Here is a 27894-nt window from a genome sequence, read left to right as displayed (position 1 = left end):
TTGTTATTACTTTGTATCATTAAATAGTATTATTATTATTATTATTAAATTATTATAACTACTGCTGTTATTTCTGTGTGTTATTACTAGAAGTAGTACTACTATTGTTACTAATGTATTATTACTAGTATTATTACTGTGTGTTAATACTAGTACTATAACTGTTATGATTATTATTATGAGTATATAATCCTCACAGCGAGAATATATAAAGGTCACATGGTGATGTGTAAGTCAGATGGACACCAGTTTGTACCTTGGCTCTGTGATGCCTAAACAACAATTCTGTTATGAAATTATTATTATTATTATTATTATTATTACTACTACTACTATTATCATGCCTCTTAGGTTTATATTGTTCTTGTCTTTTATTGCAGTTTTGATGTTGAAAATGGCCCAACTCCAGGACGTAGCCCCTTGGACCACCAAATCAGCCCGGGATCTGGACTTATCCTTCACACAAACTTTGCGAGCCACAACCAGCGGCGCGAGTCCTTTCTCTACCGGTCAGACAGCGACTATGACCTATCACCAAAGACTATGTCGAGAAACTCCTCTGCCACCAGTGAAATGTAAGTCAGAATGGATCCTCTGTGGTATGTAGCAGTGCAACCACTACTGATGGCTCTCTCTCCGTAGCCCTATGTCACATACATGCCATCTCAGTAGCCCTATATCACACGCATGCCATCTCAGTAGCCCTATGTCACATACATGCCATCTCAGTAGCCCTACGTCATATACATGCCATCTCAGTAGCCCTATATCACACGCATGCCATCTCAGTAGCCCTATGTCACATACATGCCATCTCAGTAGCCCTACGTCATATACATGCCATCTCAGTAGCCCTATGTCACACGCATGCCATCTCCGTAGCTCTACGTCACACGCATGCCATCTCCGTAGCTCTATATCACATACATGTCATCTCAGGAGCCCTATGTCACACGCATGGCATCTCCGTAGCCCTATGTCACACGCATGCCATCTCAGTAGCCATATATATCACTTACATGCCATCTCAGTAGCCCTATATCACATACATGCCATCTCAGTAGACCTATATCACACGCATGCCATCTTAGTAGCCCTATGTCACATACATGCCATCTCAGTAGCCCTATATCACACGCATGCCATCTCAGTAGCCCTATGTCACACACATGTCATCTCCGTAGCCCTATGTCACACGCATGCCATCTCAGTAGCCATATATCACATACATGTCATCTCAGTAGCCCTATATCACATACATGCCATCTCAGTAGACCTATATCACACGCATGCCATCTTAGTAGCCCTATGTCACACGCATGCCATCTGAGTAGCCATATATCACATACATGTCATCTCCGTAGCCCTATGTCACACGCATGCCATCTCAGTAGCCATATATCACATACATGCCATCTCAGTAGCCCTATGTCACACACATGTCATCTCCGTAGCCCTATGTCACACGCATGCCATCTCAGTAGCCATATATCACATACATGTCATCTCAGTAGCCCTATATCACATACATGCCATCTCAGTAGACCTATATCACACGCATGCCATCTTAGTAGCCCTATGTCACACGCATGCCATCTCAGTAGCCATATAGCACATACATGTCATCTCAGTAGCCCTATGTCACACGCATGCCATCTCAGTAGCCATATATCACATACATGTCATTTCAGTAGCCCTATATCACATACATGTCATCTCCGTAGCCATATGTCACACGCATGCCATCTCCATAGCCCTATGTCACACGCATGCCATCTCCGTAGCTCTATGTCACACGCATGCCATCTCAGTAGCCCTATGTCACATACATGTCATCTCAGTAGCCCTATGTCTCACGCATGCCATCTCCGTAGCTCTATGTCACACGCATGCCATCTCCGTAGCTCTATGTCACACGCATGCCATCTCCGTAGCCCTGTATCACATACATGCCATCTCAGTAGCTCTATGTCACACGCATGCCATCTCAGTAGCCCTATGTCACACACATGCCATCTCCGTAGCTCTATGTCACACGCATGCCATCTCCGTAGCCCTGTATCACATACATGCCATCTCAGTAGCCATATGTCACACGCATGCCATCTCCGTAGCTCTATGTCACACGCATGCCATCTCCGTAGCCCTATGTCACACGCATGCCATCTCCGTAGCCCTATGTCACACGCATGCCATCTCCGTAGCTCTATGTCACACGCATGCCATCTCCGTAGCTCTATGTCACACGCATGCCATCTCCGTAGCCCTATGTCACACGCATGCCATCTCCGTAGCCCTATGTCACACGCATGCCATCTCCGTAGCCCTATGTCACACGCATGCCATCTCCGTAGCCCTATGTCCCACGCATGCCATCTCCGTAGCTCTATGTCACACGCATGCCATCTCGGTAGCCCTATGTCACATACATGTCATCTCAGTAGCCCTATGTCACACGCATGCCATCTCCGTAGCTCTATGTCACACGCATGCCATCTCAGTAGCCCTGTATCACATACATGCCATCTCAGTAGCTCTATGTCACACGCATGCCATCTCAGTAGCCCTGTATCACATACATGCCATCTCAGTAGCCCTGTATCACATACATGCCATCTCAGTAGCTCTATGTCACACGCATGTCATCTTAGTAGCCCTATATCACACGCATGCCATCTCAGTAGCCCTATGTCACACGCATGCCATCTCCGTAGCCCTATGTCACACGCATGCCATCTCCGTAGCCCTATGTCACACGCATGCCATCTCCGTAGCCCTATGTCACACGCATGCCATCTCAGTAGCCATATATATCACTTACATGCCATCTCCGTAGCCCTATAACACACGCATGCCATCTCAGTAGCCATATATTTATTATTATTTATTAACAGTTTCTTATATAGCGCAGCAAATTCCGTTGCACTTTACAACTATATATCACATACATGTCATCTCAGTAGCCCTATATCACACACGTCATCTCAGTAGCCATATATTTATTATTATTATTTATTAACAGTTTCTTATATAGCGCAACAAATTCCGTTGCGCTTTACAACTATATATCACATAAATGACATCTTAGTAGCCATACATCACATACAGCTATGCACCTCTGCAGTGCACTGTTAGGGTCCGCTAGACACAGGATGGAGAGGACACTCAGGAAAGAGCCCGATCAGGTAACATAGGGGTAAGATCAGGGGTGCACAGCTCAGAACTGTGGGGTATTTGGAATGGAAGAATGCGTTTTGGAGAGCTGTATACCAGCTTGTCCCTTGCCATGTGACCAGGTGATCAGCAGGGAGGGGGCTGGGCATCCACACTTTCCTGTAATCACCTGCCTCTGTATACACTGTCTGTCCCTCTATAGCAGCACGCGGCCAGTCTATCCCTCTATAGCAGCACGCGGCCAGTCTGTCCCTCTACAGCAGCATGCGGCCAGTCTGTCCCTCTATAGCAGCACGCGGCCAGTCTGTCCCTCTATAGCAGCACGCGGCCAGTCTGTCCCTCTATAGTAGCACGCGGCCAGTCTGTCCCTCTATAGTAGCACGCGGCCAGTCTGTCCCTCTATAGCAGCACGCGGCCAGTCTGTCCCTCTATAGCAGCACGCGCCCAGTCTGTCCCTCTGTAGCAGCACGCGGCCAGTCTGTCCCTCTGTAGCAGCACGCGGCCAGTCTGTCCCTCTACAGCAGCACGCGGCCAGTCTGTCCCTCTATAACAGCACGCGGCCAGTCTGTCCCTCTATAACAGCACGCGGCCAGTCTGTCCCTCTATAGCAGCACGCGGCCAGTCTGTCCCTCTATAGCAGCACGCGGCCAGTCTGTCCCTCTATAGCAGCACACGGCCAGTCTGTCCCTCTATAGCAGCACGTGGCCAGTCTGTCCCTCTATAGCAGCACGCGGCCAGTCTGTCCCTCTATAGCAGCACGCGGCCAGTCTGTCCCTCTATAGCAGCACGTGGCCAGTCTGTCCCTCTATAGCAGCACGTGGCCAGTCTGTCCCTCTATAGCAGCACGTGGCCAGTCTGTCCCTCTATAGCAGCACGTGGCCAGTCTGCCCCTCTATAACCACACGCGGCCAGTCTTTCCCTCTATAGCAGCACGTGGCCAGTCTGTCCCTCTATAACAGCACGTGGCCAGTCTGTCCCTCTATAACCACACGCGGCCAGTCTGTCCCTCTATAGCAGCACGCGGCCAGTCTGCCCCTCTATAGCAGTACGTGGCCAATCTGTCCCTCTATAACAGCACGTGGCCAGTCTGAACCCTCTATAACGGCACGCGGCCAGTCTGTCCCTCTATAACCGCACGTGGCCAGTCTGTCCCTCTATAACCGCACGTGGCCAGTCTGTCCCTCTATAACTGCACGTGGCCAGTCTGTCCCTCTATAACCGCACGTGGCCAGTCTGTCCCTCTATAACCGCACACGGCCAGTCTGCCCCTCTATAACCACACACGGAATATCTGCACCCCCATTATCATGCACATCTGGTGCCAAACAGAGAAAATCTACCCCAATCTCTGTGAGAGCTTCTGCCTTCTGTTGCCCCCATTGCTCCTGTTCTCACTGATTCTGCTCTGTACAGGGGGGTAATTCAGACCTGACCGTAGATGTGCTAAATTTAACACCTCTAAGATCAGTCTCTCTGACATGCGGGGGGACGCCCAGCACAGGGTTAGTCCTCCCCACATGTCAGGCCTTACCCCCCCCCACCCCCCCACAGGTATAAAGTAATGCACGGCGGCGCCCCACATGTCAGGCCTTACCCTCCCCCCCACAAGTATAAAGTAATGCACGGCGGCGCCCCACATGTCAGGCCTTACCCTCCCCCCCACAGGTATAAAGTAATGCACGGCGGCAATGCTTTTGTACCTGACAAGTAGCCCCCTGCCAGCGCAGCTCCTGAGCGCTGGCAGGGGGCTAAGTGCCGCATCCTGTGTCACAGCGGCTGCGTGTGACGTCACGCAGCCGTTGTGGCCCGCCCCCTAACGGGCCGGAAGCACCTCTGTTGTCCAGACCGCGCACTGCCAACAGCGTTCTAACGCCGTTGACACGCTGCCTCCCGCCACGCGACCACCTCTGCCTGTCAATCAGGCAGAGCTGATTGCACCAGTGAGATGCTTTTGCATCTGCACATGGGCAATGCGCCCGCAGCTTGTGTGCACTGTGCATAGTAATTCAGACTGCGATCGCTGCCGCGCCGCGGTGCAGTCTGAATTACCCCCCGAGTAAGGAGAACAGAAGTAACTGTGTTGAGGAGAGCAGAGGGGAAAGTTAGTAAATCTGTGTCTGATGCAGAACTACGTGTGAATTGGCCGCAGTGCACTCACACTGTGTACAGAACTAAGGGGGTCATTCCGAGTTGTTCGCTCGCAAGCTGCTTTTAGCAGCTTTGCACACGCTAAGCCGCCACCTACTGGGAGTGAATCTTAGCTTATCAAAATTGCGAACGAAAGATTAGCAGAATTGCGAATAGACACTTCTTAGCAGTTTCTGAGTAGCTCCAGACTTACTCGGCATCTGCGATCAGTTCAGTGCTTGTCGTTCCTGGTTTGACGTCACAAACACACCCAGCGTTCGCCCAGACACTCCTCCGTTTCTCCAGCCACTCCCGCGTTTTTCCCAGAAACGGTAGCGTTTTTTCGCACACTCCCATAAAACGGCCAGTTTCCGCCCAGAAACACCCACTTCCTGTCAATCACATTACGATCACCAGAACGAAGAAAAAACCTCGTAATGCCGTGAGTAAAATTCCTAACTGCATAGCAAATTTACTTGGCGCAGTCGCACTGCGGACATTGCGCATGCGCATTAGCGACTATTCGCTCCGTTGCGACAAAAAAATAGCGAGCGAACAACTCGGAATGACCCCCTAAATGCAGATATTCGCCTATAAGCCAAGCTGCAAGCCTCTATTCAGCGGCACCGTCCCTGTCAGTGCCGTAACTAGACATTTTAGCGCTGTGTGCAAGAAACAGCATTCGCGCCCCCCACATATAAAAAAGTGCCAAAGTGTCAACAGCAGGTGATTATCAAGGTTCCCCTAATGCAACAGGAGAAGGGGTTTTATTCAACCCTATTTGTGGTCCCGAAGCCGGATGGCTCGGTCAGACCAATTCTGAATCTAAAATCCTTGAACCTTTATTTGAAAAGGTTCAAATTCAAGATGGAATCTCTCCGGGCAGTGATCTCCAGCCTGGAAGGGGGGGATTTTATGGTGTCACTAGACATAAAGGATGCTTACCTTCATGTCTTCATATATCCGCCTCATCAGGCGTACCTGAGATTCGCTGTACAGGATTGTCATTACCAGTTTTAGACGTTGCCGTTTGGGCTTTCCACGGCCCCGAGAATTTTCACCAAGGTAATGGCGGAAATGATGGTGCTCCTGCGCAAGCAAGGAGTCACAATTATCCCATACTTGGACGATCTCCTGATAAAGGCAAGATCAAGAGATCAGTTACTAAGAAGCGTGTCTCTCTCCCTGAGAGTACTACAACAACACGGCTGGATTCTAAATCTACCAAAGTCGCAGTTGGTTCTGACAACTCGGCTGTCATTTTTGGGCATGGTCCTGGACACGGAAAAAAAGAGGGTTTTTCACCCAACGGAAAAAGCCCAGGAGCTCCAGAACATGGGGGGTAATTCCAAGTTGATCGCAGCAGGATTTTTGATAGCAATTGGGCAAAACCATGTGCACTGCAGGGGGACAGATATAACATGTGCAGAGAGAGTTAGATTTGGGTGGGGTGTGTTCAAACTGAAATCTAAATTGCAGTGCAAAAATAAAGCAGCCAGTATTTACCCTGCACAGAAACGAAATAACCCACCCAAATCTAACTCTCTCTGCAAATGGTATATCTGCCCCCCCCCCCTGCAGTGCACATGGTTTTGCCCATTTGCTAACAAACTTGCTGCTACGATCAACTCAGAATTACCCCCATAGGGGGTGATTCCGAGTTGTTCGCTCGCTAGCTGCTTTTAGCAGCATTGCACACGCTAGGCCGCCGCCCTCTGGGAGTGTATCTTAGCATAGCAGAATTGCGAACGAAAGATTAGCAGAATTGCGAATAGAAAATTCTTGGCAGTTTCTGAGTAGCTCGAGACTTACTCCTACACTGCGATCAGCTCAGGCCGTTTCGTTCCTGGTTTGACGTCACAAACACGCCCTGCATTCTGACAGCCACTCCCCCGTTTCTCCAGACACTCCCGCGTTTTATCCTGGCACGCCTGCGTTTTTCCGCACACTCCCTGAAAACGGGCAGTTTCCGCCCAGAAACACCCAATTCCTGTCAATCACACTCCGATCACTTCAACAATGAAAATTCTTCGTTCTGCCGTGAGTAAATCTACTAAGTTTTGTGCTAAAATACTATGCGCATGCACATTTTCGCATTAATCGCTCCGTTGCGAAAATCGGCAACGAGCGAACAACTCGGAATGACCCCCATAGTACGGTAGGTAGAGCCCCCTTTTACACATTAGGCAGGTAGAGCTCCCTTTTACACATTACAGCAGCAGAGTCCCCTTTTTACACATTAAAGCAGGCAGAGTCCCCCTTTTACACATTACAGCAGCAGAGTCTCCTTTTTACACATTAAAGCAGGCAGAGTCCCCCTTTTACATATTACAGCAGCAGAGTCTCCTTTTTACACATTAAAGCAGGCAGAGTCCCCCTTTTACACATTACAGCAGCAGAGTCCCCTTTTTACACATTAAAGCAGGCAGAGTCCCCCTTTTACACATTACAGCAGCAGAGTCTCCTTTTTACACATTAAAGCAGGCAGAGTCCCCCTTTTACACATTACAGCAGCAGAGTCCCCTTTTTACACATTAAAGCAGGCAGAGTCCCCCTTTTTACACATTACGACAGCAGAGTCCCCCCTGGTTTTTTTTTTACACATCAGGCAGGCAGAGACCCCCTTTTTACACATTACAACAGCAGACTCCCCCTTTTTTATACACATTAGGCAGGCAGAGCCCCCCCCCTTTATTTTATTTTTTTCTACACATTACAGCAGCAGAGTCTCCCTTCTTACATATTAAGCAGGCAGAGGCCTCTTTTTACACATTATGGCAGCAGAGTCCCCCTGCACCAGGTAGCCCCCTTATACACACTGCACCAGGTAGCACCCTTATACACACTGCACCAGGTAGCACCCTTATACGCACTGCACCAGGTAGCACCCTTATACGCACTGCACCAGGTAGCACCCTTATACACACTGCACCAGGTATCACCCTTATACGCACCGCACCAGGTAGCACCCTTATACGCACTGCACCAGGTAGCACCCTTATACGTACTGCACCAGGTAGCACACTTATACGCACTGCGCCAGGTAGCACCCTTATACGTACTGCACCAGGTAGCACCCTTATATGCACTGCACCAGGTAGCCTCTTATACACACTGCACCAGGTAGCCTCTTATACGTACTGCACCAGGTCGCCTCTTATACGCACTGCACCAGGTACCCTCTTATACGCACTGCACCAGGTAGCCTCTTATACGCACTGCACCAGGTCGCCTCTTATACGCACTGCCCCAGGTAGCCTCTTATATGCACTGCACCAGGTAGCACCCTTATACGCACTGCACCAGGTAGCCTCTTATACGCACTGCACCAGGTAGCCTCTTACGCACTGCACCAGGTAGCCTCTTATACGTACTGCACCAGGTAGCCTCTTATACGTACTGCACCAGGTCGCCTCTTATACACACTGCACCAGGTCACCTCTTATACGTACTGCACCAGGTCGCCTCTTATAAACACTGCACCAGGTCGCCTCTTATACGTACTGCACCAGGTCGCCTCTTATACACACTGCACCAGGTCGCCTCTTATACGTACTGCACCAGGTCGCCTCTTATACACACTGCACCAGGTCGCCTTTTATACGTACTGCACCAGGTAGCCTCTTGTACGCACTGCACCAGGTCGCCTCTTATACGCACTGCACCAGGTCGCCTCTTATACGCACTGCACCAGGTCGCCTCTTATACGCACTGCACCAGGTCGCCTCTTATATACACTGCACACATTAGTCTCTCCCCCCCCCCCATTACTGTAGCGCAGTCAGGGGCAGAGTGTGGCAGTGGAAGGGCTTGCAGCGGGTATACTGTCTCACCCCTCGCTGCGGATCTTCTGCCACCTCTGATCCAGCTCCTTCGGTCTTCAGTGCCAGTGCTGCTCCTTTGCTTCTCCTCAGGATGGGGGGTATTCGGTGAAGTCTTGGTCCCCCGGCTGCTCCTCCAATTCAGTGCTGCTGCAGCTTCTCTCCAACAGCGTCTCCCAGTCCTCCCCGCGCAGTCAGGCAATGACTCGGGCAGCTTTCTTCCTCACAGTGGTCCTCTGTGGTTTGCTGCTCTGTCCTCGTGTTCTCAGCATAGCGCTCTCTGTTCTCCGTGTTCTCAGCATAGCGCTCTCTGTCCTACGTGTTCTCAGCATAGCGCTCTCTGTCCTCGTGTTCTCAGCATAGCGCTCTCTGTCCTCGTGTTCTCAGCATAGCGCTCTCTGTCCTCGTGTTCTCAGCATAGCGCTCTCTGTCCTCGTGTTCTCAGCATAGCGCTCTCTGTCCTCCGTGTCTTCAGCATAGCGCTCTCTGTCCTGGTGTTCTCAGCATAGCGCTCTCTGTCCTGGTGTTCTCAGCATAGCGCTCTCTGTCCTCGTGTTCTCAGCATAGCGCTCTCTGTCCTACGTGTCCTCAGCATAGCGCTCTCTGTCCTCCGTGTTCTCAGCATAGCTCTCTCTGTCCTCCGAGTTCTCAGCATAGCGCTCTCTGTCCTCCGTGTTCTCAGCATAGCGCTCTCTGTCCTCGTGTTCTCAGCATAGCGCTCTCTGTCCTCGTGTTCTCAGCATAGCGCTCTCTGTCCTCCGTGTTCTCAGCATAGCGCTCTCTGTCCTCCGTGTCCTCAGCATAGCGCTCTCTGTCCTCCGTGTTCTCAGCATAGCGCTCTCTGTCCTCCGTGTTCTCAGCATAGCGCTCTCTGTCCTCGTGTTCTCAGCATATCGCTCTCTGTCCTCCGTGTCCTCAGCATAGCGCTCTCTGTCCTCCGTGTTCTCAGCATAGCGCTCTCTTTCCTCCATGTCCTCAGCATAGCGCTCTCTGTCCTCCGTGTTCTCAGCATAGCGCTCTCTGTCCTCCGTGTTCTCAGCATAGCGCTCTCTGTCTTCGTGTTCTCAGCATATCGCTCTCTGTCCTCCGTGTCCTCAGCATAGCGCTCTCTGTCCTCGTGTTCTCAGCATAGCGCTCTCTGTCCTCGTGTTCTCAGCATAGCGCTCTCTGCCCTACGTGTCCTCAGCATATCGCTCTCTGTCCTCGTGTCCTCAGCATAGCGCTCTCTGTCCTCCATGTTCTCAGCATAGCGCTCTCTGTCCTCCGTGTTCTCAGCATAGCGCTCTCTGTCCTCGTGTTCTCAGTATAGCGCTCTCTGTCCTACGTGTTCTCAGCATAGCGCTCTCTGTCCTACGTGTCCTCAGCATAGCGCTCTCTGTCCTTGTGTTCTCAGCATAGCGCTCTCTGTCCTCCGTGTTCTCAGCATAGCGCTCTCTGTCCTACGTGTCCTCAGCATAGCGCTCTCTGTCCTCCGCGTCCTCAGCATAGCGCTCTCTGTCCTCCGTGTTCTCAGCATAGCGCTCTCTGTCCTACGTGTTCTCAGCATAGCGCTCTCTGTCCTCCGTGTTCTCAGCATAGCGCTCTCTGTCCTCCGTGTTCTCAGCATAGCGCTCTCTGTCCTCCGTGTTCTCAGCATAGCGCTCTCTGTCCTACGTGTCCTCAGCATAGCGCTCTCTGTCCTTGTGTTCTCAGCATAGCGCTCTCTGTCCTCCGTGTTCTCAGCAGAGCGCTCTCTGTCCTACGTGTCCTCAGCATAGCGCTCTCTGTCCCCCGTGTCCTCAGCATAGCGCTCTCTGTCCTACGTGTCCTCAGCATAGCGCTCTCTGTCCTCGTGTTCTCAGCATAGCGCTCTCTGTCCTACGTGTCCTCAGCATAGCGCTCTCTGTCCTACGTGTCCTCAGCATAGCGCTCTCTGTCCTCGTGTTCTCAGCATAGCGCTCTCTGTCCTACGTGTCCTCAGCATAGCGCTCTCTGTCCTACGTGTCCTCAGCATAGCGCTCTCTGTCCTCGTGTTCTCAGCATAGCGCTCTCTGTCCTCGTGTTCTCAGCATAGCGCTCTCTGTCCTCCGTGTTCTCAGCATAGCGCTCTCTGTCCTACGTGTCCTCAGCATAGCGCTCTCTGTCCTACGTGTCCTCAGCATAGCGCTCTCTGTCCTACGTGTTCTCAGCATAGCGCTCTCTGTCCTCGTGTTCTCAGCATAGCGCTCTCTGTCCTCGTGTCCTCAGCATAGCGCTCTCTGTCCTACGTGTCCTCAGCATAGCGCTCTCTGTCCTTGTGTTCTCAGCATAGCGCTCTCTGTCCCCCGTGTCCTCAGCATAGCGCTCTCTGTCCTCGTGTTCTCAGCATAGCGCTCTCTGTCCTCGTGTCCTCAGCATAGCGCTCTCTGTCCTCGTGTTCTCAGCATAGCGCTCTCTGTCCTACGTGTCCTCAGCATAGCGCTCTCTGTCCCCCGTGTTCTCAGCATAGCGCTCTCTGTCCTCCATGTTCTCAGCATAGCGCTCTCTGTCCTAATTGTGTTCTCAGCATAGCGTTCTCTGTCCTCCGTGTTCTCAGCATAGCGCTCTCTGTCCTCCGTGTTCTAAGCATAGCACTCTCTGTCCTCGTGTTCTCAGCATAGCGCTCTCTGTCCTTGTGTTCTCAGCATAGCGCTCTCTGTCCCCCGTGTCCTCAGCATAGCGCTCTCTGTCCTCGTGTTCTCAGCATAGCGCTCTCTGTCCTCCGTGTTCTCAGCATAGCGCTCTCTGTCCTCGTGTTCTCAGCATAGCGCTCTCTGTCCTACGTGTTCTAAGCATAGTACTCTCTGTCCTCGTGTTCTCAGCATAGCGCTCTCTGTCCTCCGTGTTCTCAGCATAGCGCTCTCTGTCCTCCGTGTTCTCAGCATAGCACTCTCTGTCCTCCGTGTTCTCAGCATAGCGCTCTCTGTCCTCGTGTTCTCAGCATAGCGCTCTCTGTCCTACGTGTTCTAAGCATAGCACTCTCTGTCCTCGTGTTCTCAGCATAGCACTCTCTGTCCTCGTGTTCTCAGCATAGCGCTCTCTGTCCTCCGTGTTCTCAGCATAGCGCTCTCTGTCCTCCGTGTTCTCAGCATAGCGCTCTCTGTCCTCCGTGTTCTCAGCATAGCGCTCTCTGTTCTCCGTGTTCTCAGCATAGCGCTCTCTGTCCTCCGTGTTCTCAGCATAGCGCTCTCTGTCCTCCGTGTTCTCAGCATAGCGCTCTCTGTCCTCGTGTTCTCAGCATAGCGCTCTCTGTCCTACGTGTCCTCAGCATAGCGCTCTCTGTCCTCCGTGTTCTCAGCATAGCTCTCTCTGTCCTCCGAGTTCTCAGCATAGCGCTCTCTGTCCTCCGTGTTCTCAGCATAGCGCTCTCTGTCCTCGTGTTCTCAGCATAGCGCTCTCTGTCCTCGTGTTCTCAGCATAGCGCTCTCTGTCCTCGTGTTCTCAGCATAGCGCTCTCTGTCCTCCGTGTTCTCAGCATAGCGCTCTCTGTCCTCCATGTCCTCAGCATAGCGCTCTCTGTCCTCCGTGTTCTCAGCATAGCGCTCTCTGTCCTCCGTGTTCTCAGCATAGCGCTCTCTGTCCTCGTGTTCTCAGCATATCGCTCTCTGTCCTCCGTGTCCTCAGCATAGCGCTCTCTGTCCTCCGTGTTCTCAGCATAGCGCTCTCTGTCCTCCATGTCCTCAGCATAGCGCTCTCTGTCCTCCGTGTTCTCAGCATAGCGCTCTCTGTCCTCCGTGTTCTCTGCATAGCGCTCTCTGTCTTCGTGTTCTCAGCATATCGCTCTCTGTCCTCCGTGTCCTCAGCATAGCGCTCTCTGTCCTCGTGTTCTCAGCATAGCGCTCTCTGTCCTCGTGTTCTCAGCATAGCGCTCTCTGTCCTACGTGTCCTCAGCATATCGCTCTCTGTCCTCGTGTCCTCAGCATAGCGCTCTCTGTCCTCCGTGTTCTCAGCATAGCGCTCTCTGTCCTCGTGTTCTCAGTATAGCGCTCTCTGTCCTACGTGTTCTCAGCATAGCGCTCTCTGTCCTACGTGTCCTCAGCATAGCGCTCTCTGTCCTTGTGTTCTCAGCATAGCGCTCTCTGTCCTCCGTGTTCTCAGCATAGCGCTCTCTGTCCTACGTGTCCTCAGCATAGCGCTCTCTGTCCCCCGCGTCCTCAGCATAGCGCTCTCTGTCCTCCGTGTTCTCAGCATAGCGCTCTCTGTCCTACGTGTTCTCAGCATAGCGCTCTCTGTCCTCCGTGTTCTCAGCATAGCGCTCTCTGTCCTCCGTGTTCTCAGCATAGCGCTCTCTGTCCTCCGTGTTCTCAGCATAGCGCTCTCTGTCCTACGTGTCCTCAGCATAGCGCTCTCTGTCCTCGTGTTCTCAGCATAGCGCTCTCTGTCCTCCGTGTTCTCAGCAGAGCGCTCTCTGTCCTACGTGTCCTCAGCATAGCGCTCTCTGTCCCCCGTGTCCTCAGCATAGCGCTCTCTGTCCTACGTGTCCTCAGCATAGCGCTCTCTGTCCTCGTGTTCTCAGCATAGCGCTCTCTGTCCTACGTGTCCTCAGCATAGCGCTCTCTGTCCTACGTGTCCTCAGCATAGCGCTCTCTGTCCTCGTGTTCTCAGCATAGCGCTCTCTGTCCTACGTGTCCTCAGCATAGCGCTCTCTGTCCTACGTGTCCTCAGCATAGCGCTCTCTGTCCTCGTGTTCTCAGCATAGCGCTCTCTGTCCTCCGTGTTCTCAGCATAGCGCTCTCTGTCCTACGTGTCCTCAGCATAGCGCTCTCTGTCCTACGTGTCCTCAGCATAGCGCTCTCTGTCCTACGTGTTCTCAGCATAGCGCTCTCTGTCCTCGTGTTCTCAGCATAGCGCTCTCTGTCCTCGTGTCCTCAGCATAGCGCTCTCTGTCCTACGTGTCCTCAGCATAGCGCTCTCTGTCCTCGTGTTCTCAGCATAGCGCTCTCTGTCCCCCGTGTCCTCAGCATAGCGCTCTCTGTCCTCGTGTTCTCAGCATAGCGCTCTCTGTCCTCGTGTCCTCAGCATGGCGCTCTCTGTCCTCGTGTTCTCAGCATAGCGCTCTCTGTCCTACGTGTCCTCAGCATAGCGCTCTCTGTCCCCCGTGTTCTCAGCATAGCGCTCTCTGTCCTCCATGTTCTCAGCATAGCGCTCTCTGTCCTAATTGTGTTCTCAGCATAGCGTTCTCTGTCCTCCGTGTTCTCAGCATAGCGCTCTCTGTCCTCCGTGTTCTAAGCATAGCACTCTCTGTCCTCGTGTTCTCAGCATAGCGCTCTCTGTCCTCCGTGTTCTCAGCATAGCGTTCTCTGTCCTCGTGTTCTCAGCATAGCGCTCTCTGTCCTACGTGTTCTAAGCATAGCACTCTCTGTCCTCGTGTTCTCAGCATAGCGCTCTCTGTCCTCCGTGTTCTCAGCATAGCGCTCTCTGTCCTCCGTGTTCTCAGCATAGCACTCTCTGTCCTCCGTGTTCTCAGCATAGCGCTCTCTGTTCTCCGTGTTCTCAGCATAGCGCTCTCTGTCCTCCGTGTTCTCAGCATAGCGCTCTCTGTCCTCCGTGTTCTCAGCATAGCGCTCTCTGTCCTCCGTGTTCTCAGCATAGCGCTCTCTGTCCTACGTGTTCTCAGCATAGCGCTCTCTGTCCTCCGTGTTCTCAGCATAGCGCTCTCTGTCCTCCGTGTTCTCAGCATAGCGCTCTCTGTCCTCGTGTTCTCAGCATAGCGCTCTCTGTCCTCGTGTTCTAAGCATAGCGCTCTCTGTCCTCCGTGTTCTCAGCATAGCGCTCTCTGTCCTACGTGTCCTCAGCATATCGCTCTCTGTCCTCGTGTCCTCAGCATAGCGCTCTCTGTCCTCCATGTTCTCAGCATAGCGCTCTCTGTCCTCCGTGTTCTCAGCATAGCGCTCTCTGTCCTCGTGTTCTCAGTATAGCGCTCTCTGTCCTACGTGTTCTCAGCATAGCGCTCTCTGTCCTACGTGTCCTCAGCATAGCGCTCTCTGTCCTTGTGTTCTCAGCATAGCGCTCTCTGTCCTCCGTGTTCTCAGCATAGCGCTCTCTGTCCTACGTGTCCTCAGCATAGCGCTCTCTGTCCCCCGCGTCCTCAGCATAGCGCTCTCTGTCCTCCGTGTTCTCAGCATAGCGCTCTCTGTCCTACGTGTTCTCAGCATAGCGCTCTCTGTCCTCCGTGTTCTCAGCATAGCGCTCTCTGTCCTCCGTGTTCTCAGCATAGCGCTCTCTGTCCTCCGTGTTCTCAGCATAGCGCTCTCTGTCCTACGTGTCCTCAGCATAGCGCTCTCTGTCCTCGTGTTCTCAGCATAGCGCTCTCTGTCCTCCGTGTTCTCAGCAGAGCGCTCTCTGTCCTACTTGTCCTCAGCATAGCGCTCTCTGTCCCCCTTGTCCTCAGCATAGCGCTCTCTGTCCTACGTGTCCTCAGCATAGCGCTCTCTGTCCTCGTGTTCTCAGCATAGCGCTCTCTGTCCTACGTGTCCTCAGCATAGCGCTCTCTGTCCTACGTGTCCTCAGCATAGCGCTCTCTGTCCTCGTGTTCTCAGCATAGCGCTCTCTGTCCTACGTGTCCTCAGCATAGCGCTCTCTGTCCTACGTGTCCTCAGCATAGCGCTCTCTGTCCTCGTGTTCTCAGCATAGCGCTCTCTGTCCTCCGTGTTCTCAGCATAGCGCTCTCTGTCCTACGTGTCCTCAGCATAGCGCTCTCTGTCCTACGTGTCCTCAGCATAGCGCTCTCTGTCCTACGTGTTCTCAGCATAGCGCTCTCTGTCCTCGTGTTCTCAGCATAGCGCTCTCTGTCCTCGTGTCCTCAGCATAGCGCTCTCTGTCCTACGTGTCCTCAGCATAGCGCTCTCTGTCCTCGTGTTCTCAGCATAGCGCTCTCTGTCCCCCGTGTCCTCAGCATAGCGCTCTCTGTCCTCGTGTTCTCAGCATAGCGCTCTCTGTCCTCGTGTCCTCAGCATGGCGCTCTCTGTCCTCGTGTTCTCAGCATAGCGCTCTCTGTCCTACGTGTCCTCAGCATAGCGCTCTCTGTCCCCCGTGTTCTCAGCATAGCGCTCTCTGTCCTCCATGTTCTCAGCATAGCGCTCTCTGTCCTAATTGTGTTCTCAGCATAGCGTTCTCTGTCCTCCGTGTTCTCAGCATAGCGCTCTCTGTCCTCCGTGTTCTAAGCATAGCACTCTCTGTCCTCGTGTTCTCAGCATAGCGCTCTCTGTCCTCCGTGTTCTCAGCATAGCGCTCTCTGTCCTCGTGTTCTCAGCATAGCGCTCTCTGTCCTACGTGTTCTAAGCATAGCACTCTCTGTCCTCGTGTTCTCAGCATAGCGCTCTCTGTCCTCCGTGTTCTCAGCATAGCGCTCTCTGTCCTCCGTGTTCTCAGCATAGCACTCTCTGTCCTCCGTGTTCTCAGCATAGCGCTCTCTGTTCTCCGTGTTCTCAGCATAGCGCTCTCTGTCCTCCGTGTTCTCAGCATAGCGCTCTCTGTCCTCCGTGTTCTCAGCATAGCGCTCTCTGTCCTCCGTGTTCTCAGCATAGCGCTCTCTGTCCTACGTGTTCTCAGCATAGCGCTCTCTGTCCTCCGTGTTCTCAGCATAGCGCTCTCTGTCCTCCGTGTTCTAAGCATAGCGCTCTCTGTCCTCCGTGTTCTCAGCATAGCGCTCTCTGTCCTACGTGTTCTCAGCATAGCGCTCTCTGTCCTCCGTGTTCTCAGCATAGCACTCTCTGTCCTCCGTGTTCGCAGCATAGCGCTCTCTGTCCTCGTGTCCTCAGCATAGCGCTCTCTGTCCTACGTGTTCTCAGCATAGCGCTCTCTGTCCTCGTGTTCTCAGCATAGCGCTCTCTGTCCTCGTGTTCTCAGCATAGCGCTGTCTGTCCTACGTGTTCTCAGCATAGCGCTCTCTGTCCTCGTGTCCTCAGCATAGCGCTCTCTGTCCTCGTGTTCTCAGCAAAGCGCTCTCTGTCCTCGTGTTCTCAGCATAGCGCTCTCTGTCCCCCGTGTCCTCAGCATAGCGCTCTCTGTAATCGTGTTCTCAGCATAGCGCTCTCTGTCCTCCGTGTCCTCAGCATAGCGCTCTCTGTCCTCGTGTCCTCAGCATAGCGCTCTCTGTCCTCGTGTCCTCAGCATAGCGCTCTCTGTCCTCGTGTTCTCAGCATAGCGCTCTCTGTCCTACGTGTTCTCAGCATAGCGCTCTCTGTCCTCGTGTTCTCAGCATAGCGCTCTCTGTCCTCGTGTTCTCAGCATAGCGCTCTCTGTCCTCCGTGTTCTCAGCATAGTGCTCTCTGTCCTCCGTGTTCTCAGCATAGCGGTCTCTGTCCTCCGTGTTCTCAGCATTGCGCTCTCTGTCCTCGTGTTCTCAGCATAGCGCTCTCTGTCCTCCGTGTTCTCAGCATAGCGCTCTCTGTCCTCGTGTTCTCAGCATAGCGCTCTCTGTCCTCCGTGTTCTCAGCAAAGCGCTCTCTGTCCTCCGTGTCCTCAGCATAGCGCTCTCTGTCCTCCATGTCCTCAGCATAGCGCTCTCTGTCCTCCGTGTTCTCAGCATAGCGCTCTCTGTCCTCGTGTTCTCAGCATAGCGCTCTCTGTCCTCCGTGTTCTCAGCATAGCGCTCTCTGTCCTCGTGTTCTCAGCATAGCGCTCTCTGTCCTACGTGTTCTCAGCATAGCGCTCTCTGTCCTCTGTGTTCTCAGCATAGCGCTCTCTGTCCTCATGTTCTCAGCATAGCGCTCTCTGTCCTCTGTGTTCTCAGCATAGCGCTCTCTGTCCTCGTGTCCTCAGCATAGCGCTCTCTGTACTACGTGTTCTCAGCATAGCGCTCTCTGTCCTACGTGTCCTCAGCATAGCGCTCTCTGTCCTCCGTGTTCTCAGCATAGTGCTCTCTGTCCTCATGTTCTCAGCATAGCGCTCTCTGTCCTCCGTGTTCTCAGCATAGCGCTCTCTGTCCTCCGTGTTCTCAGCATAGCGCTCTCTGTCCTCGTGTTCTCAGCATAGCGCTCTCTGTCCTCGTGTCCTCAGCATAGCGCTCTCTGTCCTCCGCGTTCTTAGCATAGCGCTCTCTGTCCTACGTGTCCTCAGCATAGCGCTCTCTGTCCTCGTATTCTCAGCATAGCGCTCTCTGTCCTCATGTTCTCAGCATAGCGCCCTCTGTCCTCGTGTCCTCAGCATAGCGCTCTCTGTCCTCCGTGTTCTCAGCATAGCGCTCTCTGTCCTCCGTGTTCTCAGCATAGCGCTCTCTGTCCTACGTGTTCTCAGCATAGCGCTCTCTGTCCTCGTGTTCTCAGCATAGCGCTCTCTGTCCTACGTGTTCTCAGCATAGCGCTCTCTGTCCTCCGTGTTCTCAGCATAGTGCTCTCTGTCCTCATGTTCTCAGCATAGCGCTCTCTGTCCTCGTGTCCTCAGCATAGCGCTCTCTGTCCTCCGTGTCCTCAGCATAGCACTCTCTGTCCTCGTGTTCTCAGCCTAGCGCTCTCTGTCCTCGTGTTCTCAGCATAGCGCTCTCTGTCCTCGTGTTCTCAGCATAGCGCTCTCTGTCCTCCGTGTTCTCAGCATAGCGCTCTCTGTCCTCCATGTCCTCAGCATAGCGCTCTCTGTCCTCCGTGTTCTCAGCATAGCGCTCTCTGTCCTACGTGTTCTCAGCATAGCGCTCTCTGTCCTCGTGTTCTCAGCATAGCGCTCTCTGTCCTACGTGTTCTCAGCATAGCGCTCTCTGTCCTCGTGTTCTCAGCATAGCGCTCTCTGTCCTCGTGTTCTCAGCATAGCGCTCTCTGTCCTCCGTGTTCTCAGCATAGCGCTCTCTGTCCTCCGTGTTCTCAGCATAGCGCTCTCTGTCCTCGTGTTCTCAGCATAGCGCTCTCTGTCCTCGTGTCCTCAGCATAGCGCTCTCTGTCCTCCGTGTTCTTAGCATAGCGCTCTCTGTCCTACGTGTCCTCAGCATAGCGCGCTCTGTCCTCGTGTTCTCAGCATAGCGCTCTCTGTCCTCATGTTCTCAGCATAGCGCCCTCTGTCCTCGTGTCCTCAGCATAGCGCTCTCTGTCCTCCGTGTTCTCAGCATAGCACTCTCTGTCCTCCGTGTTCTCAGCATAGCGCTCTCTGTCCTCCGTGTTCTCAGCATAGCGCTCTCTGTCCTCCGTGTTCTCACAGCATAGCGCTCTCTGTCCTCCGTGTTCTCAGCATAGCGCTCTCTGTCCTACGTGTCCTCAGCATAGCGCTCTCTGTCCTCGTGTTCTCAGCATAGCGCTCTCTGTCTTCGTGTTCTCAGCATAGCGCTCTCTGTCCTCCGTGTTCTCAGCATAGCGCTCTCTGTCCTCCGTGTTCTCAGCATAGCGCTCTCTGTCCTCGTGTCCACAGCATAGCGCTCTCTGTCCTCGTGTCCTCAGCATAGCGCTCTCTGTCCTCCGTGTTCTCAGCATAGCACTCTCTGTCCTCGTGTTCTCAGCATAGCGCTCTCTGTCCTCCGTGTTCTCAGCATAGCGCTCTCTGTCCTCGTGTTCTCAGCATAGCGCTCTCTGTCCTACGTGTTCTCAGCATAGCGCTCTCTGTCCTCTGTGTTCTCAGCATAGCGCTCTCTGTCCTCCGTGTTCTCAGCATAGTGCTCTCTGTCCTCATGTTCTCAGCATAGCGCTCTCTGTCCTCTGTGTTCTCAGCATAGCGCTCTCTGTCCTCGTGTCCTCAGCATAGCGCTCTCTGTACTACGTGTTCTCAGCATAGCGCTCTCTGTCCTACGTGTCCTCAGCATAGCGCTCTCTGTCCTCCGTGTTCTCAGCATAGTGCTCTCTGTCCTCATGTTCTCAGCATAGCGCTCTCTGTCCTCCGTGTTCTCAGCATAGCGCTCTCTGTCCTCCGTGTTCTCAGCATAGCGCTCTCTGTCCTCGTGTTCTCAGCATAGCGCTCTCTGTCCTCGTGTCCTCAGCATAGCGCTCTCTGTCCTCCGTGTTCTTAGCATAGCGCTCTCTGTCCTACGTGTCCTCAGCATAGCACGCTCTGTCCTCGTGTTCTCAGCATAGCGCTCTCTGTCCTCATGTTCTCAGCATAGCGCCCTCTGTCCTCGTGTCCTCAGCATAGCGCTCTCTGTCCTCCGTGTTCTCAGCATAGCGCTCTCTGTCCTCCGTGTTCTCAGCATAGCGCTCTCTGTCCTACGTGTTCTCAGCATAGCGCTCTCTGTCCTCCGTGTTCTCAGCATAGCGCTCTCTGTCCTCGTGTTCTCAGCATAGCGCTCTCTGTCCTCGTGTCCTCAGCATAGCGCTCTCTGTCCTCCGTGTCCTCAGCATAGCGCTCTCTGTCCTCGTGTCCTCAGCATAGCGCTCTCTGTCCTACGTGTCCTCAGCATAGCGCTCTCTGTCCTCGTGTTCTCAGCCTAGCGCTCTCTGTCCTCGTGTTCTCAGCATAGCGCTCTCTGTCCTACGTGTTCTCAGCATAGCGCTCTCTGTCCTCGTGTTCTCAGCATAGCGCTCTCTGTCCTCGTGTCCTCAGCATAGCGCTCTCTGTCCTACGTGTCCTCAGCATAGCGCTCTCTGTCCTCGTGTTCTCAGCATAGCGCTCTCTGTCCCCCGTGTCCTCAGCATAGCGCTCTCTGTCCTCGTGTTCTCAGCATAGCGCTCTCTGTCCTCGTGTCCTCAGCATAGCGCTCTCTGTCCTCGTGTTCTCAGCATAGCGCTCTCTGTCCTACGTGTCCTCAGCATAGCGCTCTCTGTCCCCCGTGTTCTCAGCATAGCGCTCTCTGTCCTCCATGTTCTCAGCATAGCGCTCTCTGTCCTAATTGTGTTCTCAGCATAGCGTTCTCTGTCCTCCGTGTTCTCAGCATAGCGCTCTCTGTCCTCCGTGTTCTAAGCATAGCACTCTCTGTCCTCGTGTTCTCAGCATAGCGCTCTCTGTCCTCCGTGTTCTCAGCATAGCGCTCTCTGTCCTCGTGTTCTCAGCATAGCGCTCTCTGTCCTACGTGTTCTAAGCATAGCACTCTCTGTCCTCGTGTTCTCAGCATAGCGCTCTCTGTCCTCCGTGTTCTCAGCATAGCGCTCTCTGTCCTCCGTGTTCTCAGCATAGCACTCTCTGTCCTCCGTGTTCTCAGCATAGCGCTCTCTGTTCTCCGTGTTCTCAGCATAGCGCTCTCTGTCCTCCGTGTTCTCAGCATAGCGCTCTCTGTCCTCCGTGTTCTCAGCATAGCGCTCTCTGTCCTCCGTGTTCTCAGCATAGCACTCTCTGTCCTCCGTGTTCTCAGCATAGCGCTCTCTGTCCTCCGTGTTCTCAGCATAGCACTCTCTGTCCTCCGTGTTCTCAGCATAGCGCTCTCTGTCCTCCGTGTTCTCAGCATAGCGCTCTCTGTCCTCGTGTTCTCAGCATAGCGCTCTCTGTCCCCCGTGTTCTCAGCATAGTGCTCTCTGTCCTCGCGTTCTCAGCATAGCGCTCTCTGTCCTCGTGTTCTAAGCATAGCGCTCTCTGTCCTCCATGTTCTCAGCATAGTGCTCTCTGTCCTCGTGTTCTCAGCATAGCGCTCTCTGTTCTCCGTGTTCTCAGCATAGCGCTCTCTGTCCTCCGTGTTCTCAGCATAGCGCTCTCTGTCCTACGTGTTCTCAGCATAGCGCTCTCTGTCCTCCGTGTTCTCAGCATAGCACTCTCTGTCCTCCGTGTTCGCAGCATAGCGCTCTCTGTCCTCGTGTCCTCAGCATAGCGCTCTCTGTCCTACGTGTTCTCAGCATAGCGCTCTCTGTCCTCGTGTTCTCAGCATAGCGCTCTCTGTCCTCGTGTTCTCAGCATAGCACTGTCTGTCCTACGTGTTCTCAGCATAGCGCTCTCTGTCCTCGTGTCCTCAGCATAGCGCTCTCTGTCCTCGTGTTCTCAGCATAGCGCTCTCTGTCCTCGTGTTCTCAGCATAGCGCTCTCTGTCCCCCGTGTCCTCAGCATAGCGCTCTCTGTCCTCGTGTTCTCAGCATAGCGCTCTCTGTCCTCCGTGTCCTCAGCATAGCGCTCTCTGTCCTCGTGTCCTCAGCATAGCGCTCTCTGTCCTCGTGTCCTCAGCATAGCGCTCTCTGTCCTCGTGTTCTCAGCATAGCGCTCTCTGTCCTACGTGTTCTCAGCATAGCGCTCTCTGTCCTCGTGTTCTCAGCATAGCGCTCTCTGTCCTCGTGTTCTCAACATAGCGCTCTCTGTCCTCCGTGTTCTCAGCATTGCGCTCTCTGTCCTCGTGTTCTCAGCATAGCGCTCTCTGTCCTCCGTGTTCTCAGCATAGCGCTCTCTGTCCTCGTGTTCTCAGCATAGCGCTCTCTGTCCTCCGTGTTCTCAGCAAAGCGCTCTCTGTCCTCCGTGTCCTCAGCATAGCGCTCTCTGTCCTCCATGTCCTCAGCATAGCGCTCTCTGTCCTCCGTGTTCTCAGCATAGCGCTCTCTGTCCTCGTGTTCTCAGCATAGCGCTCTCTGTCCTCCGTGTTCTCAGCATAGCGCTCTCTGTCCTCGTGTTCTCAGCATAGCGCTCTCTGTCCTACGTGTTCTCAGCATAGCGCTCTCTGTCCTCTGTGTTCTCAGCATAGCGCTCTCTGTCCTCCGTGTTCTCAGCATAGTGCTCTCTGTCCTCATGTTCTCAGCATAGCGCTCTCTGTCCTCTGTGTTCCCAGCATAGCGCTCTCTGTCCTCGTGTCCTCAGCATAGCGCTCTCTGTACTACGTGTTCTCAGCATAGCGCTCTCTGTCCTACGTGTCCTCAGCATAGTGCTCTCTGTCCTCATGTTCTCAGCATAGCGCTCTCTGTCCTCCGTGTTCTCAGCATAGCGCTCTCTGTCCTCCGTGTTCTCAGCATAGCGCTCTCTGTCCTCGTGTTCTCAGCATAGCGCTCTCTGTCCTCGTGTCCTCAGCATAGCGCTCTCTGTCCTCCGTGTTCTTAGCATAGCGCTCTCTGTCCTACGTGTCCTCAGCATAGCGCTCTCTGTCCTCGTGTTCTCAGCATAGCGCTCTCTGTCCTCATGTTCTCAGCATAGCGCCCTCTGTCCTCGTGTCCTCAGCATAGCGCTCTCTGTCCTCCGTGTTCTCAGCATAGCGCTCTCTGTCCTCCGTGTTCTCAGCATAGCGCTCTCTGTCCTACGTGTTCTCAGCATAGCGCTCTCTGTCCTCCGTGTTCTCAGCATAGCGCTCTCTGTCCTCGTGTTCTCAGCATAGCGCTCTCTGTCCTCGTGTCCTCAGCATAGCGCTCTCTGTCCTCCGTGTCCTCAGCATAGCGCTCTCTGTCCTCGTGTCCTCAGCATAGCGCTCTCTGTCCTCCGTGTCCTCAGCATAGCACTCTCTGTCCTCGTGTTCTCAGCCTAGCGCTCTCTGTCCTCGTGTTCTCAGCATAGCGCTCTCTGTCCTCGTGTTCTCAGCATAGCGCTCTCTGTCCTCCGTGTTCTCAGCATAGCGCTCTCTGTCCTCCATGTCCTCAGCATAGCGCTCTCTGTCCTCCGTGTTCTCAGCATAGCGCTCTCTGTCCTACGTGTTCTCAGCATAGCGCTCTCTGTCCTCGTGTTCTCAGCATAGCGCTCTCTGTCCTACGTGTTCTCAGCATAGCGCTCTCTGTCCTCGTGTTCTCAGCATAGCGCTCTCTGTCCTCGTGTTCTCAGCATAGCGCTCTCTGTCCTCCGTGTTCTCAGCATAGCGCTCTCTGTCCTCCGTGTTCTCAGCATAGCGCTCTCTGTCCTCCGTGTTCTCAGCATAGCGCTCTCTGTCCTCGTGTACTCAGCATAGCGCTCTCTGTCCTCCGTGTTCTCACAGCATAGCGCTCTCTGTCCTCCGTGTTCTCAGCATAGCGCTCTCTGTCCTACGTGTCCTCAGCATAGCGCTCTCTGTCCTCGTGTTCTCAGCATAGCGCTCTCTGTCTTCGTGTTCTCAGCATAGCGCTCTCTGTCCTCCGTGTTCTCAGCATAGCGCTCTCTGTCCTCCGTGTTCTCAGCATAGCGCTCTCTGTCCTCGTGTCCTCAGCATAGCGCTCTCTGTCCTCGTGTCCTCAGCATAGCGCTCTCTGTCCTCCGTGTTCTCAGCATAGCACTCTCTGTCCTCGTGTTCTCAGCATAGCGCTCTCTGTCCTCCGTGTTCTCAGCATAGCGCTCTCTGTCCTCGTGTTCTCAGCATAGCGCTCTCTGTCCTACGTGTTCTCAGCATAGCGCTCTCTGTCCTCTGTGTTCTCAGCATAGCGCTCTCTGTTCTCCGTGTTCTCAGCATAGCGCTCTCTGTCCTACGTGTTCTCAGCATAGCGCTCTCTGTCCTCGTGTTCTCAGCATAGCGCTCTCTGTCCTCGTGTTCTCAGCATAGCGCTCTCTGTCCTCGTGTTCTCAGCATAGCGCTCTCTGTCCTCGTGTTCTCAGCATAGCGCTCTCTGTCCTCGTGTTCTCAGCATAGCGCTCTCTGTCCTCCGTGTCTTCAGCATAGCGCTCTCTGTCCTGGTGTTCTCAGCATAGCGCTCTCTGTCCTGGTGTTCTCAGCATAGCGCTCTCTGTCCTCGTGTTCTCAGCATAGCGCTCTCTGTCCTACGTGTCCTCAGCATAGCGCTCTCTGTCCTCCGTGTTCTCAGCATAGCTCTCTCTGTCCTCCGAGTTCTCAGCATAGCGCTCTCTGTCCTCCGTGTTCTCAGCATAGCGCTCTCTGTCCTCGTGTTCTCAGCATAGCGCTCTCTGTCCTCGTGTTCTCAGCATAGCGCTCTCTGTCCTCCGTGTTCTCAGCATAGCGCTCTCTGTCCTCCGTGTCCTCAGCATAGCGCTCTCTGTCCTCCGTGTTCTCAGCATAGCGCTCTCTGTCCTCCGTGTTCTCAGCATAGCGCTCTCTGTCCTCGTGTTCTCAGCATATCGCTCTCTGTCCTCCGTGTCCTCAGCATAGCGCTCTCTGTCCTCCGTGTTCTCAGCATAGCGCTCTCTGTCCTCCATGTCCTCAGCATAGCGCTCTCTGTCCTCCGTGTTCTCAGCATAGCGCTCTCTGTCCTCCGTGTTCTCAGCATAGCGCTCTCTGTCTTCGTGTTCTCAGCATATCGCTCTCTGTCCTCCGTGTCCTCAGCATAGCGCTCTCTGTCCTCGTGTTCTCAGCATAGCGCTCTCTGTCCTCGTGTTCTCAGCATAGCGCTCTCTGTCCTACGTGTCCTCAGCATATCGCTCTCTGTCCTCGTGTCCTCAGCATAGCGCTCTCTGTCCTCCATGTTCTCAGCATAGCGCTCTCTGTCCTCCGTGTTCTCAGCATAGCGCTCTCTGTCCTCGTGTTCTCAGTATAGCGCTCTCTGTCCTACGTGTTCTCAGCATAGCGCTCTCTGTCCTACGTGTCCTCAGCATAGCGCTCTCTGTCCTTGTGTTCTCAGCATAGCGCTCTCTGTCCTCCGTGTTCTCAGCATAGCGCTCTCTGTCCTACGTGTCCTCAGCATAGCGCTCTCTGTCCTCCGCGTCCTCAGCATAGCGCTCTCTGTCCTCCGTGTTCTCAGCATAGCGCTCTCTGTCCTACGTGTTCTCAGCATAGCGCTCTCTGTCCTCCGTGTTCTCAGCATAGCGCTCTCTGTCCTCCGTGTTCTCAGCATAGCGCTCTCTGTCCTCCGTGTTCTCAGCATAGCGCTCTCTGTCCTACGTGTCCTCAGCATAGCGCTCTCTGTCCTCGTGTTCTCAGCATAGCGCTCTCTGTCCTCCGTGTTCTCAGCAGAGCGCTCTCTGTCCTACGTGTCCTCAGCATAGCGCTCTCTGTCCCCCGTGTCCTCAGCATAGCGCTCTCTGTCCTACGTGTCCTCAGCATAGCGCTCTCTGTCCTCGTGTTCTCAGCATAGCGCTCTCTGTCCTACGTGTCCTCAGCATAGCGCTCTCTGTCCTACGTGTCCTCAGCATAGCGCTCTCTGTCCTCGTGTTCTCAGCATAGCGCTCTCTGTCCTACGTGTCCTCAGCATAGCGCTCTCTGTCCTACGTGTCCTCAGCATAGCGCTCTCTGTCCTCGTGTTCTCAGCATAGCGCTCTCTGTCCTCCGTGTTCTCAGCATAGCGCTCTCTGTCCTACGTGTCCTCAGCATAGCGCTCTCTGTCCTACGTGTCCTCAGCATAGCGCTCTCTGTCCTACGTGTTCTCAGCATAGCGCTCTCTGTCCTCGTGTTCTCAGCATAGCGCTCTCTGTCCTCGTGTCCTCAGCATAGCGCTCTCTGTCCTACGTGTCCTCAGCATAGCGCTCTCTGTCCTTGTGTTCTCAGCATAGCGCTCTCTGTCCCCCGTGTCCTCAGCATAGCGCTCTCTGTCCTCGTGTTCTCAGCATAGCGCTCTCTGTCCTCGTGTCCTCAGCATAGCGCTCTCTGTCCTCGTGTTCTCAGCATAGCGCTCTCTGTCCTACGTGTCCTCAGCATAGCGCTCTCTGTCCCCGTGTTCTCAGCATAGCGCTCTCTGTCCTCCATGTTCTCAGCATAGCGCTCTCTGTCCTAATTGTGTTCTCAGCATAGCGTTCTCTGTCCTCCGTGTTCTCAGCATAGCGCTCTCTGTCCTCCGTGTTCTAAGCATAGCACTCTCTGTCCTCGTGTTCTCAGCATAGCGCTCTCTGTCCTCCGTGTTCTCAGCATAGCGCTCTCTGTCCTCGTGTTCTCAGCATAGCGCTCTCTGTCCTACGTGTTCTAAGCATAGCACTCTCTGTCCTCGTGTTCTCAGCATAGCGCTCTCTGTCCTCCGTGTTCTCAGCATAGCGCTCTCTGTCCTCCGTGTTCTCAGCATAGCACTCTCTGTCCTCCGTGTTCTCAGCATAGCGCTCTCTGTCCTCGTGTTCTCAGCATAGTGCTCTCTGTCCTACGTGTTCTAAGCATAGCACTCTCTGTCCTCGTGTTCTCAGCATAGCGCTCTCTGTCCTCCGTGTTCTCAGCATAGCGCTCTCTGTCCTCCGTGTTCTCAGCATAGCGCTCTCTGTCCTCCGTGTTCTCAGCATAGCGCTCTCTGTTCTCCGTGTTCTCAGCATAGCGCTCTCTGTCCTCCGTGTTCTCAGCATAGCGCTCTCTGTCCTCCGTGTTCTCAGCATAGCGCTCTCTGTCCTCGTGTTCTCAGCATAGCGCTCTCTGTCCTACGTGTCCTCAGCATAGCGCTCTCTGTCCTCCGTGTTCTCAGCATAGCTCTCTCTGTCCTCCGAGTTCTCAGCATAGCGCTCTCTGTCCTCCGTGTTCTCAGCATAGCGCTCTCTGTCCTCGTGTTCTCAGCATAGCGCTCTCTGTCCTCGTGTTCTCAGCATAGCGCTCTCTGTCCTCCGTGTTCTCAGCATAGCGCTCTCTGTCCTCCATGTCCTCAGCATAGCGCTCTCTGTCCTCCGTGTTCTCAGCATAGCGCTCTCTGTCCTCCGTGTTCTCAGCATAGCGCTCTCTGTCCTCGTGTTCTCAGCATATCGCTCTCTGTCCTCCGTGTCCTCAGCATAGCGCTCTCTGTCCTCCGTGTTCTCAGCATAGCGCTCTCTGTCCTCCATGTCCTCAGCATAGCGCTCTCTGTCCTCCGTGTTCTCAGCATAGCGCTCTCTGTCCTCCGTGTTCTCAGCATAGCGCTCTCTGTCTTCGTGTTCTCAGCATATCGCTCTCTGTCCTCCGTGTCCTCAGCATAGCGCTCTCTGTCCTCGTGTTCTCAGCATAGCGCTCTCTGTCCTCGTGTTCTCAGCATAGCGCTCTCTGTCCTACGTGTCCTCAGCATATCGCTCTCTGTCCTCGTGTCCTCAGCATAGCGCTCTCTGTCCTCCATGTTCTCAGCATAGCGCTCTCTGTCCTCCGTGTTCTCAGCATAGCGCTCTCTGTCCTCGTGTTCTCAGTATAGCGCTCTCTGTCCTACGTGTTCTCAGCATAGCGCTCTCTGTCCTACGTGTCCTC

The 27894-nt window shown here is 53.8% G+C and overlaps 1 protein-coding gene across 4 annotated transcripts in view; it reads left to right on the top strand.

Annotated features, from left to right (window-relative positions):
* The window catches only part of PDE4B (phosphodiesterase 4B), a 726366-nt gene that overhangs the window by 513302 nt on the left and 185170 nt on the right, over nt 1-27894 (top strand). For all 4 annotated transcript variants that reach the window (XM_063939161.1, XM_063939160.1, XM_063939162.1 and 1 more), the window contains one exon: nt 381-575. In XM_063939161.1, the coding sequence (XP_063795231.1) occupies nt 381-575 (195 nt within the window). The remainder of the gene's footprint in view (nt 1-380; nt 576-27894) is intronic.

Source organism: Pseudophryne corroboree, chromosome 9 (genome assembly GCF_028390025.1).
Source record: "Pseudophryne corroboree isolate aPseCor3 chromosome 9, aPseCor3.hap2, whole genome shotgun sequence".
NCBI classification, from domain to species: Eukaryota; Metazoa; Chordata; class Amphibia; order Anura; family Myobatrachidae; genus Pseudophryne; species Pseudophryne corroboree.
This window is presented reverse-complemented; position numbering and strand designations above follow the sequence as displayed.